The sequence below is a fragment of the Gobio gobio genome (assembly GCF_949357685.1).
Source record: "Gobio gobio genome assembly, chromosome: 14".
Classification (NCBI taxonomy): Eukaryota; Metazoa; Chordata; class Actinopteri; order Cypriniformes; family Gobionidae; genus Gobio; species Gobio gobio.
In genome coordinates, this window is record NC_137107.1 from 24,458,002 (window position 1) to 24,476,124 (window position 18,123).

At 39.2% G+C, this 18,123-nt stretch overlaps 1 protein-coding gene across 4 annotated transcripts in view; it reads left to right on the forward strand.

Moving 5' to 3' along the window:
* nrg2a (neuregulin 2a) overlaps positions 1–17,857 on the forward strand; it is a 72,860-nt gene extending 55,003 nt beyond the window's left edge. The window contains exons 6-11 of one of the 4 annotated variants that reach the window (XM_079835614.1): positions 2,870–2,893; positions 7,690–7,792; positions 8,777–8,900; positions 8,990–9,117; positions 10,994–11,218; positions 14,545–17,846. In XM_079835614.1, coding sequence (XP_079691740.1) covers positions 2,870–2,893; positions 7,690–7,792; positions 8,777–8,900; positions 8,990–9,117; positions 10,994–11,218; positions 14,545–15,196 — 1,256 coding nt within the window. In that variant the 3' untranslated portion in view covers positions 15,197–17,846. Of the gene's footprint in view, positions 1–2,869; positions 2,894–7,689; positions 7,793–8,776; positions 8,901–8,989; positions 9,118–10,993; positions 11,219–14,544 lie in introns of all 4 variants that reach the window. The other 3 variants (XM_079835615.1, XM_079835616.1, XM_079835617.1) reach the window with 3 other exon arrangements.
* The last annotated feature ends 266 nt before the right edge of the window (positions 17,858–18,123 follow it).

An 18,123-nucleotide genomic window follows, 5' to 3' on the forward strand; every position in this document is an offset into this window, starting at 1 on the left:
TGTAAGAACATATTTTGATGCCATTATCAGCTACAGCACACCACCAGTTATGACACGCAGACTTCCGCAATTAAAGCCACGGTGACTGCATTTTCACAATCAATCAATTCAGACTGCAGATAAAGACACTTTTTTATATAAAATAGAGCTGCATGATTCTGGATAAATTCATAAAAAATGTACGAATCTGAACAGACAATGAAATAAATTGTAATTTACTAAATGTTAATTGCTGCAGTCTATTTAAAATGTTTATTTAATCGGACTGAATTATTTAAAAAAACATGTTGAATAAATGACTCAATGACTCATGATTCAATCAGTGTTTTCGAATGAATCTCTTGAATGAATGATTTAATGACAAATACATTTTTAAGTCATTTGTCGTCAACTACTGGTGTAACGATGTCATTGATACAATTGTTATTTGAAGCACTGTTACTTTCAAAAGGTGATTTACTTTTAATTTAATTTTGATCTCTGTCGTAGACATCAGTGTTTATATCCAAACTATAAACTTTTATCCCAGTATTTCAATGATAATATGAATGTTTGTAACACAAAAATAACGATATTGGGTTAGAGCTTTTCATACTGTGCTTAACTCTGGGTTATCATCATTCTAATCACACCAGTTACTCTTTCCCCGCCTGCGTTTAAAAAAAAAGTTGCCAGCCACAGCCAGGGTTTCTGATCATTTTCACAAAAATGTAATGGCCCATAGAATATTTTGTTGTATGAATATCTGAGCATGTCATATATACAAATAACAAATAAATTATTCTAGCTTCATGAATTCCTTTTTTATCAACACTTAAATATGGGTAAGTTTCATAAAAAAACAAAAACATTTTGAACAAAAAGCTGAGAAAATCACGTTTTTGTCAAAGACTACATCCAGATCAGATTCTGAACGGTGATCAAACACAGATGGAGTAGATGGAGTCTATCAACACCCTTAATGCTTGCACAGTCCTGTAGCTCGTCCTGGGTCGACATTTCATTCAGTAACATTAGATAGTTTTGATGTATATGCTGTTTATTGTTGATGATCACGTTATTTTACATATGCATCTGCTAACATAAGATCGCTTGTTTTTTTGCGTTTTCTTCGTCTGTGTTTTGATCAGGAGATGCTGTACTCATTCAGAAGATGCGTAATAGTGCCCCCTAGCATATAAAAGCGAAAACACAGAAACACGGAAAATTCAGTGTTTGGCAGGGAAGCCCTTTCTCACAAATAACGGAAAATTCAGTGTTTGGCAGGGAAGCCTTTTCTCACAAATAACGGAAAATTCCGTGTTTGGCAAGGAAAGAGTTAAAGGAGCATTTCTCACTTGCAATTTAGATGTGGGGTTAGCACCACTTTTAACCTGGGGTTATGACGAAGCCCTGCTTTTGCAGTGTGAAACGATGCAGTGTTAGAATGTTACAAGTAGATGCTTAGCAACCAACAACCAATCGCGTTCCTTATATTCATGAGCTTTGGCCAGGAAACCCGCGCAATATATATAAACAGTCGTTTCTGCGTATGAGAGGTAAAATGTCAAAAGGCGATGGAAAACGCAACAATTGTAGTGAAAAAGACACTGTTTCATTCTTACCTTTATAGCTCGAAAAGTTCACCCATGAAAAAACTTGATATTACAGTCAGCAATGTGTAATATGAGGACACGCAATGCTAGAGCCTTTACGTAAGAGATAACATGCTGAGTTTGTTCAGTCATGAACACGGACAGCGCAAATATGCAAATAAGGACTTTAACCCAGGGTTTAGAAATGTGCAGTTTGAAACGGCAGCTTACGAATACCCAGGATAAACTGTTTACCCCGGGTATAGAATGAGCAGTGTGAAACGCGAATAAAGATAACCCAGGATTCCATTTACCAGGGGTTTAGAATGACCCAGGGTTAACTATTTCAAGTGTGAAAAGCCCTTGTGTTTCCTACCTATATATGACAACTGCTCTCTCGCTCAGCAGCAGCACTGATCTGGATGTTCGCGGTTATCACACTTGTCAAAGGCTTAATAGACACCGGCAAATCGTCATCATTTAGGAATGAGATTGCATGGGTGTTTGAATCGAGATCGCAAACTTTTAACGATTAATCATACAGCTCTAATATAAAAACACCTAAATTGATTTGTCTAGCCATGATATTTCTTGCATAGCGCATGTTTTACTAATATACACATCCCAGAGTGTAAATAGCATCTTGTCATTAACAATTAACATAAACATGCATCAAATTGTTTTTATGAATAATATCAGCTGTCTGTGTGCCCCACAGGTAAGACACATCAGAGATATTTTAATTGTATAGCTTAATGAATGTATATCAGTTTACTTGCATTCCTGCATACTTGCTGTATTTTTTGTAGCATAACAATAATTATATTAATGATAGAGATGAAATAACACCCCTAAAATAACATAAATGAAAGTGTCTAACAATGCGCCCTGACATTACCCCACAATGACATGAAATCATAAAATAAAATCTACTAACCTAGCTGCTCGTTTCAAAATCTCAGATCCTAATCCATGCAATAAATACGGAAATAAACTACCAGTTTGATGCTAGATGCTAGTTTGATGATTTTGATTATAATTCTTCGCAATTTTCTTCCCTTACCCATTAATCCAGATCTGTCTTCTAGTAACCCATATTTAAGACGTGCTCTAACCTGCATTATCTAACCACTTATACTCTTTCACATTATAGTATCTGCATGATGTGTCCACAATGTGACTTTCATAATGTGTTCCTGTGTATGGTGGGATATCTCTCTCTTAAATCTTGTTCTTGTTTTTCCCCCTCTCTGTTTTTGTTTTTGCTCTTCATTATCAACTCTTTGCACTGGCAGAGTCTCTTGGGATTGAATTTATGGGTATGGACCAATCCTTCATTCCGATTTCCAGATTGAACTGTGTAGCTCTCATTCCATTCGACACACCTCCATTGCCTCTCTCTGATGGACTCGAAAGAAATGAACAAATTGATTAACAAATGAATCTGTCAATCAGCCGTTGCTCTGTATAGTAGCCCCTCTTTCCAAGAGTCAGCATGGGAATCATTATCTGCAGCCCTCATCTCGTCACAGTGGGATTTTAAGGCTTTGTTCATACAGGCAGAAAAAAATCTGGATCCGTTTCGGAAAACAACAACATGAATTTAACGTTTATAAACATCCATATGTGGTCTGAAATCCGATTAAATCAGATTTTTGGAATGTGGTTCAGTCTGAACGATCATATCAGAGTTCAAATGTTTGACATTCTTGACATTACGCACATGTAATATCATTGTGTCCAATATGTTGATTTTTGCTCTTTCCTCATATTGTGAACTCATATTTACTATACAGGAATGAGTGAAAATCAGTGTGCATCAAATGTCCGACATTATACTCTTAGTTGTTACAAAAGACAGTCTGTGGCAACCGATGCACATATAGATGATATTAACTCACAAACAAATCAAATTTAATCCCTTGTAAAAATTCCAAAAGATCAGATTTGATAACTAAATTGGATTCGCATGCAATGTGAACAAAGCCTAAGAGGTTTCAGGGCGCTCACTCTGTTTTACCTATTTAAAATTAGCCGTAAATTTTCTAGCAGCCCAAGAAACGTTGCCAAAAACTATGAGCATTTAACAGTGTGCGTAGTTAGCTCAATTTTTACGTAGGACTTTTGACAACCATATATTTTGTTGATTTGTTTGGAACGACATGAAGAGTCGGCAAATGAGTCAGTTTTTTTGTCATCAGCATGAAGAAGTACACAGATTTCTTCAAGTATATGCAACTAGTCTCAGGCTCTTAAGGAGTTAGCATTATGCGGGGGTGATTTGTGTAAACCTCTGTCAGTTTTACACTCCAACCTGGTATTTACTGAACGGTAAACATAACAAGCGTGTAGCTTAAAGTAAATTTATGTGCACTGGAGTAGTACTAACATTGAATCTGATTATGTTATACCTGGAAAGCTTTGGCTCATGTTGATTCAAGTGTTCAGATTACCTTATGCACGCACTTTCAGGATTTTTCAGCAAACTCTGGGATGCCCACTTGACACTGCAAAAAAAGAAGAATTAATTAAATAATGAATCAGTTTTTTGTTGTTGTTTTCTAGTAAAATTGTGTAACATTAAGACTTTCAGATAATATAATTTTGTAATTTAATTTTATATAATATAATTATATAGTTTATATATAATTTATACTTTTTAAAATAGTATATTTTTCTTTTCAAAATTTAGCAAGATTTACACTTCATACTAGAAAATGTAATTCTGTGCTTGAAACAAACTATAGACAGACAAACGGATGGATGGAGTGGATGGATGGAGTGGGTGGGTGGGTGCATGGATGATGGGTGGATTAGATGGATGGATGGCCGGATGGATGGATGGATGGATGGATGGGTGGCTGGGGAGATGGATCGGGGAGTGGGTGGGTGGATTAGATGGATGGGTGGGTGGGTGTATTTGAGTGGATGGGTGGATGGATGGATGGAGTTGCATGGATTGATGAGTGGATGGATGGATGGATGGATGGATGATGGGTGGATTAGATGGATGGATGGCCGGATGGATGGATGGATGGATGGGTGGGTGGTGGATGGATGGAGTGGGTGGGTGGATTGAGTGGATGGATGGATGGATGGATGGATGGATGGATGGATGGATGGATGGATGGATGGATGGACGGATGTGTGGATGGATGGATGGAGTGGGTGGGTGGGTGGATTGAGTGGATGGGAATATGGATGGATGGAGTGGGTGGGTGGGTGGTTGGTTGGATTGAGTGGATGGGAGTATGGATGGAGTGGGTGGGTAGATTGAGTGGATGGGAGGATGGATGAGTGGGTGGGTGGGTGGGTGGGGTTGAGTGGATGGATGGATGAATGGATGGAGTGGTTGGTTGGTTGGATGGATGGATGGAGTGGATGGATGGATGGATGGGTGGGTGTACGGGTGGATGGATGGATAGATAGATAGATAGATTATCTGAGAACAATTCTTAATACTTTACATAGTTTTGTTTCTCAACTTAAATCGTTACTGGAAAACAACAAAAAATACTGAATAAATACTTTTTGCAGCGTAATTTGTAACATCAGGAATTTTCCAGCTATTTTTTTAAAAACGAAACGTAAAATCTGGTCCAGCTGTAACTTCTCCAGATAGTCTTTTATACAGTTGATCATGGTGACTTAGCTTTCAGCGCAATATGGATGAGTGCTGCAGATAAGAGTTCCCTTCTCAAACAAAATAGTTCCTTTACTTTCATTTTCTTCCCTTATTCTAATCTAAGTTCTTCCCCCGTTCCATCTGGCCTCTTTCCCATTGTCTTTTCTGACTTATTTCCCCCCTTTATTTCTATCCTTGCAAGCTACTTTGCCATTCTTCTGCTTCACCAGTGCGATTTCTGCATCTGTATTTGATAATGGTTCAAATTAAGTGCGGTATCTCTTTTGTTTTCTGTTCTTAATTTTACCTTGAACAAACTGAATCCTAGTGCCCTAGCATGCCAAACTGCATTAGTACCATAATTAGGTTGTTTATACGACCTCTCCCAATCGTCTGTTCTTTGCTTACAAAAACAGCCTCTGTTTTTCCTTGAAAATGATCCATTTCACGGTACGTGTAAACTAGGCCCTCTATGAAGTCACGTTGTGTGCTTAAATCACATACTTAGCTCTGTTCCTACTGGCACAGATGAGGCCCTTCAGAAATAATCTTCTCCTCCTCGCTCTGAGCGAACGACAGCTGGATTATTTCATTATTGATTATGAAATATTTCTCCCCTAACTAGCCCCCATCCCTCTCGGACACACATTCTCTTCCTTTTGGAAGGTCTGTGTGACCAAACCAAGGCCCATTTCCAAGGAAAAAGCAGAAGGCTGTGGTTTGATATTTGAAAAGTATGTCCTTTTGAATTGTACCCAACATTCAGTGTGTTTTACAAGAAGTTACACTCGATCTACAGCATGCGTGGCATAATGTTGATTACCACCAAAAATAATTTGACTCATTTCGACTCAATAATTTGAGTCGATTTCTTTAAAAACAATTGAGGTTGCAGTGAGGCACTTACAAGGAACTGATTTTCAAATCAAAATCATGTTAACATGGCCCCATTAAAGGGTTAGTTCACCCAAAAATGAAAATTTTGTCATTAATTACTTACCCTCATGTCGTTCGACACCTGTAAGACCTCCGTTGATCTTTGGAACACAAATGAAGATATTTTAGTTGAAATCTGATGGCTCAGAAAGGCCTCCATTGGCACAATGCACGGTTCACTCTCAAGACCCTTAAAAGGTACAAAAGACGTCGTTACAAAGTCCATCTCACTACAGTGGTTCTACAATAACTTTATGAATCGGCGAGAATAGTTTTTGTGCGCAAAAAAACCCTAAATAACGACTTATATAGTGATGACGATTTCAAAACACGGAATCATGACGCTTCGAAGCGTTATGAATCAGTGAGTCGAATCAGCAGTTTGGATCGCCAAATTTCAGCAGTTTGGCGGTTTGACACGCGATCCGAATCATGATTCGACTCACTGATTCATAACGTTTCGAAGCTTCATGATTCTGTGTTTTGAAATCGTCATCACTATATAAGTCGTTATTTAGGGTTTTTTTGCGCACAAAAACTATTCTCGCCGATTCATAAAGTTATTGTAGAACCACTGTAGTGAGATGGACTTTGTAACGACGTCTTTAGTACCTTTTAAGGGTCTTGAGAATGAACCGTGCCATTGTGCCAATGGAGGCCTTTCAGAGACATCAGATTTCAACTAAAATATCTTCATTTCTGTTCCGAAGATGAACGGAGGTCTTACGGGTGTCGAACGACATGAGGGTAAGTAATTAATGACAGAATTTTCATTTTTGGGTGAACTAACCCTTTAAGCTCTTTTGCAAGTGCCTCACTTTTTTTAAGAAAGGGAAAAAACATTTTTTTGTGGTAATCAGTATTATTCCACAAATGCTGTCAAATGAGCTTAACTTGTACTGTATCCCAACAATTCCTTTAAAGCTTGCTAAGAATCCTTGCTTTGATTGGCTATGAATACATAAACTATAACTGACCAAGCCAAACAAAGACCCTGATGATTATATCTGTGCCTCCATGTAATTGCCTCTTAAACCAATTTGCCCTGTATATTCGTTCACGTTTCAATTGTCCTCTTGATATGCTGTTTGAGCTTGTAAATTGAGCTGAATTACGATGCCCCCCAGTGGAGGAAGGCATCCATGGACTCTCAGAAATCATCAGCGCCCTTTGGGAGATTGCTCAGCCAGACCGTTTCCCTCACGTCCACGATAACGATACGCATTATTCCTCGCGCAAGCAGTTTCCACTGCTGAGCTGGTCCATTAGAGCTCTTGTTGAGGCCTGAGTCTCGTTCCCATCTCATGATTAATCCCCATATCCACGCAGTTAATGAGAGCGTACGGGATCTGAGTCATGTCTGATAGGAAGAACATGTTAATCCAGGCCGTACATGATATATCTCAGATTTCAACACTATGCAATGAAAGAGGGACGCCACAGCAGTGGAAACTGTTTACAAGCGGGTTTAGAACCAGTTGTAGTTTTAAATGATACTGATAGTTGTTCTCTGGTTGTGTTGTGTTGTCTGTGTATGTGTGTGTGACTGTGCAGAGGCAGAGGAGCTCTATCAGAAGAGAGTCCTGACAATCACCGGCATCTGTGTGGCTCTTTTAGTGGTGGGCATAGTCTGTGTTGTGGCCTACTGCAAAACCAAGTAAGTATGTGGCAAAAAACAGCGAAATAAACTTCGTTAAATGTACATACATTTCAGTTATATGACAAATTTCTATCAACAATGAATTCATGTTTAATTCAAATCAATTAAACCTACTTGCCATTCAAAACTTTGGGGTCGTAAGTAACTTATCCTCTCCAAGGTTGCATTTCTTTGATGCAAAAAATATCGGTAATATTGTGAAACGATATTAGAATTCAAAATTCTATTTTATTATATTTTTAAATGACATTACTCCAGTCTTCAGTGTCACATGATCCTTCAGAAATCCTCCTAATATGCTGATTTGATGCTCAAGACACATTTCTTATTATTATCAATGTTGAAAACAGTTGTGCTGCTTAATATTTTTGTGGAAACTGCGATGAATAGAAATAGATTTTTCAAAAGAACATCATTTATTTTAAAACAGAAATCTTTATAAATGTCTTTACTGACATTTTAGATCAATTTAATGCATCCTTGCTGAATTAAACTATTCATTAAATTATAAAATCTTACTGCAAAATACGGTTTGGTAAATGGTAAAACTACATTTGCTTTGGCATTAATTGAACTAATTTTATACAAAATTAAACATATTTAAGTAAATGTATTTTAAATGTTTTAAATATTATTTTGCTAGATAGTTTTTTGAGTGTATTTGGACTCTAAAGTGAATTCATATTTACATTACATAATAAAATATAAATTTAAGTGGAATGTATTTAAAAGAAAGACAGCACTTTTCAAGCTTTAACAAAATCGGTTTAACATTTTATTATCTAATAAAATTACATTTTGAAGTGTGCCGTAAGTTGCCAAATACATTTTGGCGCCACTATTCAGTAAATAAATAGAACTTTGCTTAAAATCAGCATCAAGCGTTAGTTCCATACTGAGCTTTTAAATGTGACGTGATGATTGTGACTCTTTGCCTATGTCTGAAAGAGTGACACTGCCTCACTGTAGCCTCCCCCCCAGGAAACAGAGGAAGAAGATGCACAATCATCTGAGGCAGAACCTTTATGTGGATCATCCCAACCGAAACCTGGCCAATGGACCCAATCACCCAGGCCCAGGTCCTGAGGAGATACCCATGGTAGATGTATGTCACCCTTCTTAATAAATAGAATTAGTTGTGATGTAATATCTTCTGTCGGTAACAAAAAAGCTCTTTTTCTTTCCCAATTGCAGTATATCTCCAAAAATGTACCGGCAACTGAGAGAGTCATTCGACACGGAGCAGAGGCACCTTTTCCTGGCAGCCGGCAGTCTTCCAGATCCCACAACTCCTCCACCCGGGCTCATTCCTCCACTCACAGGTATATTCCTGGCAACGTGGCGTGTTTGACCACAAATGAGCAGAGGATTTGTGTGTGTGGACTCATCAGAGCCAGGGGTCATGGACTGCATGTGTCATACGTCTGTTTTCATCTCATTCAGCATTTTTTCCCCTTTTATTCAACCGCTAGGTGTGGAATCCGAGTCAGACAGCCATTATTCACCCCTTTTTAGAATCAAGCCACAGGTGTGAGTGAGTGAGTGCAGAGAAACTCTGAGGTTATACTCCATGATCACCTCACAGGGCTCCGACTTCACGCTTTTCACTCAAACTGATTCTTACACACATATGGGTTAAACCAGTGGTTCTCGGTTTGTTCTGTCATGACTCCTTTGAAACAAGAACAACCTTTGTGTGCCCCCGACATTTCCACTTTCCGTAATCAACCAACCATATTGTTGCCAAATATTGTTGCCAAATGTGTACTTGTTAAATTAAGCAGAATTATTTGGCAGATGGTAATTTGTCAAAAAGCAAATTAGCAAAGTTCATCCAAAAAAGCTTTGAAAACTACATTTTTCAGTTATGCATTGACAACCGTTGACAAAAAACAAACGAAGAAAACTATGCTTTGTCAGTTTTCACTGTTGTGAATAATGAATTGCATAAATCTTGACAAAAATTAATGAAATTATTGTCAGTGGATCTACATTATCTCTTGTAATGTTTTTGTTGCCTTTTGTCATAATTTATTCCCCACCCTTGCAGTGTTTTTATCATTAACTAAAACGTATTTGTTAATTTAAATAAAGCTGAAATAAAATTATATAAAATATATATACATATATATATACACACACATACATACATACAGTATATATAAAGCATCCATGCGATGTAAAAGAAAACATGATTCATCAGATCAGGCCACCTTCTTCCATTGCTCCTTAGTCCAGTTCTGATGCTCACGTGCACACTGTTGGTACTTTCGGGCAGGGATCATCATGGGAACCCTGACTGGTCTGTGGCTATGCAGCCCCATATTCAACAAACTGCGATGCATTGTGTATTCTGACACCTTTCTATCAGAACCAGCGATAACTTCTTGAGCAATTTGAGCTACAGTAGCTCGTCTGTTTGATCGGACCACACGGGCCAGCCTTCGCTCCCCACATGCATCAATGAGCCTTGGCCGCCCATGACCCTGTCGCCGGTTCACCACTATTCCTTCCTTGGACCACTTTTGATAGATACTGACCACTGCAGACCGGGAACACCCCACAAGAGCTGCAGTTTTGGAGATGCTCTGACCCAGTCGTCTAGCCATCACAATTTGGCCCTTGTCAAACTTGCTCAAATCCTTACGCTTGTCCATTTTTCCTGCTTCTAACACATCAACTTTGAGGACAAAATGTTCACTTGTTGCCTAATATATCACACCCAATAACAGGTGCCGTGATGAAGATCTAATCAGTGTTATTCACTTCACCTATAGGTCATAATGTTATGCCTGACTGGTTTTAGTATATATGTATTTATATTCTAAGACCTATCAATAGCAATGCATCGTCCAGTTGAAATCGACAGACTTCCAAAGACATAAATGATTATAAAATAATACTGCTCTGATGTTCATATGTTTGTCATTTGTTCATATGTGGAACATCATCGTAGATGAAACATGAGAGGATTGTGACTGACCGTCCAGCTCCAAAAAGCACATAAAAGAAGCATGAAAGCAGTCCATATGACTGAGTCACTATATTCTAAGTCTTGTGAAGACAAAGGACATCTAAGAACTAGCCCCCCCCCCAACTTTGAGAACCACTGGGTTAAGCTTCTTGTGCGCTTTTTCTGTCCTGCTTCCTTTCCTTCTCCTATCTTTCATTCTTTTTCTCTCTTTCTGTCTTTCTCAGACATGAAGGGAGAACGTGGAGTCTGGAGCGAACAGACAGCGTCCTCTCCGACTGTCCTTCCGACATGATGTCGTCCTCAGTGGGGACCAGTAAATGCAACAGTCCTGCGTGCATGGAGGCGCGGGCCAGACGTGCCGCACACTGTGGCTTTACTGAGCCCCACCGGCAGGCCCTGCAGTATGGCGACTCTTTCGACTCGCTTGGGGACTCTCCGCATAGCGACAGGTGCGCAGGAGCGCCCCCTCTCTGCAGCCATGGCACTGAGAACCATTTTAGTGTGTGCAGTAAGACTCCTCTGCATTTCAGTGCATAGTCTCCTTTACCCCTGGAGACTGGCATGGGTGGCGTGAAAGATTTAATAGCAAATTTCACAGCACGTACCGTCAGGGTTTGGGGTGTTTGAGAGGTCTGACCCTCCTAATTCAACAGCCTATGCAATTTAAGATTTTTTTTTACAGTACTATAACAATATAATTTAATAAATATTGATAAATAAAAGAAAGGTAGTGAGCTAACTATAATGAAAAATATATTTAATGTTATTACTACAATATATCTTTATAATTTATCCTATTAAAATTGTAAATTTAAAAAATATTTCAGAATATATATAAAAAATAAAGTATAATTACGTATCTAAATATTTATCGTATTAAAAAGTTTTATATACGTTTCATTATATTTACTATATATATCATACAAAAAATGGTTCTTGGCTCGTAATCATAGGGGAACCTTTTTTAATGCTATATAGCACCAATTTTGGTGCTTCAGTGGTTCTTCAGCGGTTCTTCAGAGGTGCTATATAGCACCTTAGTCAAAGAACCGGTGAAGAACCTCTGAAGAACCACTGAAGCACCAAAATTGGTGCTATATAGCACTAAAAAAGGTTCCCCTATGATTACGAGCCAAGAACCATTTTTGGTGCCATATAGAACCTTTTTTTTTAGAGTGTACATTTTACATATATAATAAAATATCCAAATATAAACACATTATATTGTATATTTATTTTTTATAATATCAATATATTTTTATAAATATATTAGGGCTGTCAAAAGATGAATCGCGATTAATCGCATCCAAAATAAAAGTTTGTGTTTACATAATATATGTGTGTGTACTCTGTTAATTATTATTTATATATAAATACACACACATTCATGTATATATTTAAGAAATATTTGCATGTATATACTGTATATACATTTATATAATCTATAATATATATATAAATATAAATGTTTTATATATAAAAATTATATTTTTTTCTTAAATATATACATGCTTGTGTGTGTATTTATATATAAATAATAATTAACAGAGTACACACACATACATTATGTAAACACAAACTTTTATTTTGGATGCGATTAATCGCGATTAATCTTTTGACAGCCCTAAAATATATTAATAAACATGCAATTATTGAATTTCTTGTGCTGTGTCAGCACTAGCACATCTGATCAAATAAGAAAGCTAGCCCTTCAAAACTCACTGTATTAATGGCACACTGCGTACCATGACGAATATAATAGTAAAATTCATTGCGCAAATCGTGCAGATGCTCTGGCCCAGCTGAGAGTGTCAGAGAGGGAGTCAGGGTCAAGCTAAACTTCGCTGCTCCAGATACGCAGTATTTGTATCAAGGCAGAGAGAATCTAGCCCACGGCCAGCTGTATTTACAGTTATCTCTCGCCTGCGAAACGCCCACACCACCATGTAAGGGCCAAAACAGGAGAATTTATACCGTGAGGGGTTCATTAAGTCAACAAGAGCCGAACAACACATTATCTCAGGGGTAAAACGGGTCTCTGGTGTTCTGCTCTGCACTATTTCCCGCTCTACCTTCTCTCCTCCTCTGCAGCTGACTGAGATGTTGTGCATACGGCTATCTTCCCTCAGGCTCTGAAAAACTGTGACTGAGCAGCTAGTGTTAATTTATCTGCTCCAGTTTGACTGTGGCCTCCTCTCTCAGGGCACGCTCACTTTAACTCACGCAGCACAGGCCGAAGGAACAAACGCAGATAGGGACATTTTTTTCTGTCAAAGGCATCAGGGAAAATTACCCGCTTACTTGATTAAGTGTAGCGTGATGCACGCTAACGGAAGGGAACTCGTGAGGCAAGCTTTGTCATCCATCTGGTGGCGTGCTGCAGCAACAATGCCTAGCTTAGACTGGGAGGTTTGACGTGGCCTCATTTGTTCCTGTAGTATGCGTGTCTGCTGTCATTTGCTATTGAGCTTTCAGCCGCCATGTCTTAGTGTGCATACTATCATTTTTCTAGTGCCATAGTAAGGTGGGCGTAAATTGATGCAATACTGCAAAAACACAAGCCAGGAGCACTGCAAATGAGCAGCTAACACAGAACAGGGATCCCACACCTTCAGACCAGTGAATTTTACATTTCTATAACTTTTTAGGGTTAATTTCATGATAATTCTAGGCCTGAAAATCCCAGGTTTTCAGTGACCGTGGGAACTCTGAAAGAGGTTCTCAACTTTGAGGTCGCCCACATGGGGTCAGGCACAGGAGATTTCTATTAACTGCATGATATTTAATGTTTTTAGCATTAGGTTTAATAGTCAACAGTTAGACCTACTGAATATATTCTTTTGTGCATAAAATATGAAACATTACTTTCTTTTGTTTTAACTTTTCGTTCAAATCTACGGAGCTAGAGGGAACAAATTATTATATTGTGCATATGATTTTTTGCTACATGTCATATGCGGGGCTCCGTACTTGGGTATTAAAATTAAATTATATAAATTGTACATATTGTGTATATGTTACTGTTCAAACATTTGAGGTCAGTAAGATTTTTTTTTTGTTGAAAGAATACAAAAGGTTTTATTCAGCGTGGATTTGTTAAATTGATCAAAAGTGACAGTAAAGGCATTTACATTGTTACAAAAGATTTATATTTCAAATAAATCTTGTTCTTTCGAACTTTCTGTTCATCAAAGAATCCTGAAAAAAGAAATGATCATGGTTTTCACAAAAATATTAAGCAGCAAATGGTTTTCAACTTTAATAATAAGAAATGTTTCTTTAGCACCAAATTAGCATATTCAAATGATGATCATGACATTTTAAAATATATTCAAAGTGATAATATTTCACAATATTATACTGTATTTTGGTGAGCATAAGAGACTTCTTTCAAAAGAAAAATATCTTACAGACTTTTGATTGGTAGTATACTGTATAATATTTATAGACCCTACTTGGGTGAACAGCAGAGATGAAATGCCCAATGAAAAGGCATTTAGTCTTAAAAACATGATTTGCCATTTGTGAGATCCTAAAGTTTAATTCTGTTTGGGTGAATGTCAAAAAACTAAAAAGGACCCAAAAAGTTGAGACACTCTGAATGCAACTTTTTTTCTCTGTGGTGGGTCCCTTTGCTGTTATCTGTACTTAGAACTTTTGACTGATGTGCATATCTGTTCCACACAACCCTCTTTTCTCCTGCTCTTTCTCGCTCTTCTCTCTGTCTCTCTCTCTCTCTCTCTCTCTCTCTCTCCCTGTCCTTCTCTCGCCACAGGTACGTGTCAGCGCTGACCACGCCGGCTCGCCTGTCTCCCGTGGACTTCCATTACTCACTGCCCCCGCAGGTGCCTACCTTCCAGATCACGTCTCCCAACGCCAGCCACGCCATGTCTCTGCCCCCCGCCGCGCACGCTCCCTACCCGCCGGAGGAGGACCAGCCGCTACTGCGGCGCTACCAGGTGCCACTCCACGAGGCGCGGGGCCACGAGCCCTACCGGCAGCAGCAGCGCGGCAGCTACCTGCGAGACAGCACGGGCAGCCTTCCCTCCAGCCCCTACCGGCTGGCTCAGGAGGAAGAGTACGAAAGCACCCAGGAGTACCTCTCCTCGATGGAGCAACCAAAGAGAAGCAGTCGGCGCTGGCGCAGGTCCAGACTCAATGGCCACGTGGCGCCACGCGGCTACCAACCGTCCCGGGACTTGGGCTCACGCAGCTGCCTGTCGGACAGTGATTCGGAGGAGGAGGAAGGTGAGAGCACGCCCTTCCTCAGTATGCAGAACATGAACGCCGCCGAGCCCTCCGCCCTCTACAGGCCCGTGCCCGACACGCGGACTTCTCACGCCCAGAGCGGGCGGCACGGGCCTCGTGCCAACACACAGACCAGACTGACGCACTCGCGCCCCAAACTGGACAATGCACCCCACTAGAGAGACCACCACCTATCCACAAAAACCGATCTACTATAGACATGCACCTATAAGAAATATTTTTATTTTATATAACTGACAGATATTATAAACAAATGAAATATTTATTTTCATTTTAGAAAAAGTTGTCTACTAGTTAACAGCAAAGACTTTTTTTATTGGGAAAACTCTATTTATATGTACATTTTGATTTACAGCATAAAAAAGATGTGCCAACTTTTTCACAACTTAAAAAGAAAAATAGAGTAATATTGTGGTGCCTTTTGCTGTATGCTGATGCCAGAGGGCCAGAGGAGTTTTTTGTAGCCTTTCTTATACGGACGCCTCATTTTTTTATACTCGTTTACTCTTTTGTTGTCTCTTTTTGGCCTTTTTTTTCTTTCCTTTCATGGTTGTGTTTTTTGGGAGCTGACCCCCATTTGAACTGTGACATCCCCCCTCCACCGTCATGCAATATAAACCACTCTAACATAAGGTGTATGTTTACATGAATTTGATCCACAGAGATGTTTTATGATCATGTTGCTTCGCCAACAGAAAATCAATGACAAATGCAATCGGGGGTTCGGAAAAAACTTGTGTGTGTGTGTGTGCGTGTGCGTGTGCGCGTGCCTGTGTGAATGTGAACGACCAAACGCGAGAGGCCTCGGAATTACTGTGGCTCTAAGAAATATGCTGCTGTTGTCTAGAGTTACGCATGTGGGCACCTGATGTCGTCTTACAGATGCACTGCCTTGACTTGCTTTGCATCTCTACAGGGTAAGGTTTGTCACACGGGAGCCTTCTTTTTCCAAAGGGGATTGTGGTTTAAATGTGAGGGGGCCGTGGGCCGGGCTGTCAGTGCTAATAGCTTTTGACAGATAACAAAGAAATAAAGAACATATAGTCTCTCCCACTCGCCCACTTTCCCCTTCACTCAGTCGAGTCACCCTCATTATCAGCACATCCATCCGGTTAGAGTGGCCAGCGGGAGAGATAGACGGGAGGAATGGAAGGCCTCACAGCGTCTCAGGACTTCATTCCACTCCACCTCTTCCTCTAGCGCAGGACCGAAGAGAGACTGACACCAGACTGACGGATGCGTCCCTTGCACCGTTTGGTCCTGGTACTTTGGGACAGCAAGAGTAAATGGGCTGTTCACACGAGACACGTTCTTGCGCTGTTTTTGTTTATTTTTTGCTTTGTTTGATGCACTCCAATGGACATCAGATGTGGGATATTCCTACTTTTTTATTTCCGATTTGTGATCATAAATGCCCAACCCTTGAAATATGATGGACATTTATATATGTGCACTTGTTCTAAATAATAGAATAAACTATTCTGTGCAGCATTTAGCTGTTTTTAATATTAGAACGTGTCCTGTGTGAACGGCCCTGAAAAGTTTCTGTGCAGCACACACAATCATGTACACACACAAACACAGTCTCAAATGACAAGACAAATAGCTGTGAAAACTATTAGGGGTCATTAAAATGCCAAAATATGCAAACTTTATATTCTACTTGCGTTCCAATGCATTTCATTTTTAGTGTGTAATGCGGAGGCTGTTTGTTTACTGTTGTTTTTTTTTATTTCAGGTCAGTTTTTTCATTAGGTCCATATATTTCATGATTATTTAATATATTCACAGTTACTCTAAGACACCAAATAGTGCAGGTCATTGTAATTATTAATTTATCACTTTTCATATGCGACTCTATGTCCATTTTAAAGCACTCATTGGGCCCAAACCAAACCAGAAACAGCTGTTTGGATGGAAACACTCCTACGTTAACAACCAGTCAGTGTCGAAGCCTGAGAGGAAGTGAACTAAAATCAGCTGTTTTTAATTCTTCACCTTCTACAAAGAGCGTCCACAGTCAGCATCAGCTTTCCATCTTGTTGAGAAGATAAAAGAATAATAGAGAAGGTAAAGAATAATATACTGTTGAGGGAGGTGAAGTCCATTGGGTTAGGCACAGAAAATCGACACCAAATTACGGAGGGTAATTAGAACTAGACGGATACGTGCTAAATATGTTTTGCGTGCACTTCTTCCATGAAAAAGATGAGTTGTGATTATTATGGTGAAAAAATAATATACAAGTTAAGTCCCTATAAAAGGGATTTAATGCTGTATGACAGCACAACTGAATATAATTTTTTATTTTAAATGAAGGGATGTTTTGTTTGAAGTTTGAGCAGAAATACTTTAGATGCCCCGAGCTTTCTACCTTACATTTTGGTCTTATTTGTATGTTTGAGAAATGCCAAAAAGACAGTGCTCTAGTTAGTTTAATGTGATATCTCTACTCAATCTCTTGACGGTTATGTCCTGCCAGTTTATTTCTACTTTTTACGTTTCCCCCTCTTGAAACGTCTAAACGCCTCCTCACCTCTGCATGTCCTTGTGGTCAAGGTTAGATGGGTGCATGGTACAAGCAGCAGATGATTTGTTTTCCTCAAGTCAGTGAAAGTGTATTTTTTTTTAACATTCAGCAATAAAAAAAGGAATCCCCCCCCCCCCCCACCATGTCCATTCTTGGAAAATGCTAGAGGATTTTAAAAAGTGAGACAAACACACGCGACTGTCATAGATTGTAAAAATAAAATGAAAACACCTGTTCATATGAGAAAATAAATCTTTCTTGGTATCATTTTGGCACATGCCCATATCTGACCTGTTGTCTGTCTCGTCTGTTCACAGAAATGATCTGTTCGCATGAAATGATGCGATACCAGCCACATACACCTTAAGTGTAGAAGGCGAGTGCCCGCTGTCCAAGCTGTCCTGCAGAAATGATAAAATGACACAGGGCAAGTCATTGGGTCCTCATTATGCGTCTCGCACCAAGATACGAACGCCTTCCATTTTGTGAGCTTAAAGATAACTAGTAGAAGGGACCCTAGCCTCTGCTATAGTATCCATCTTTGTTACACACCTG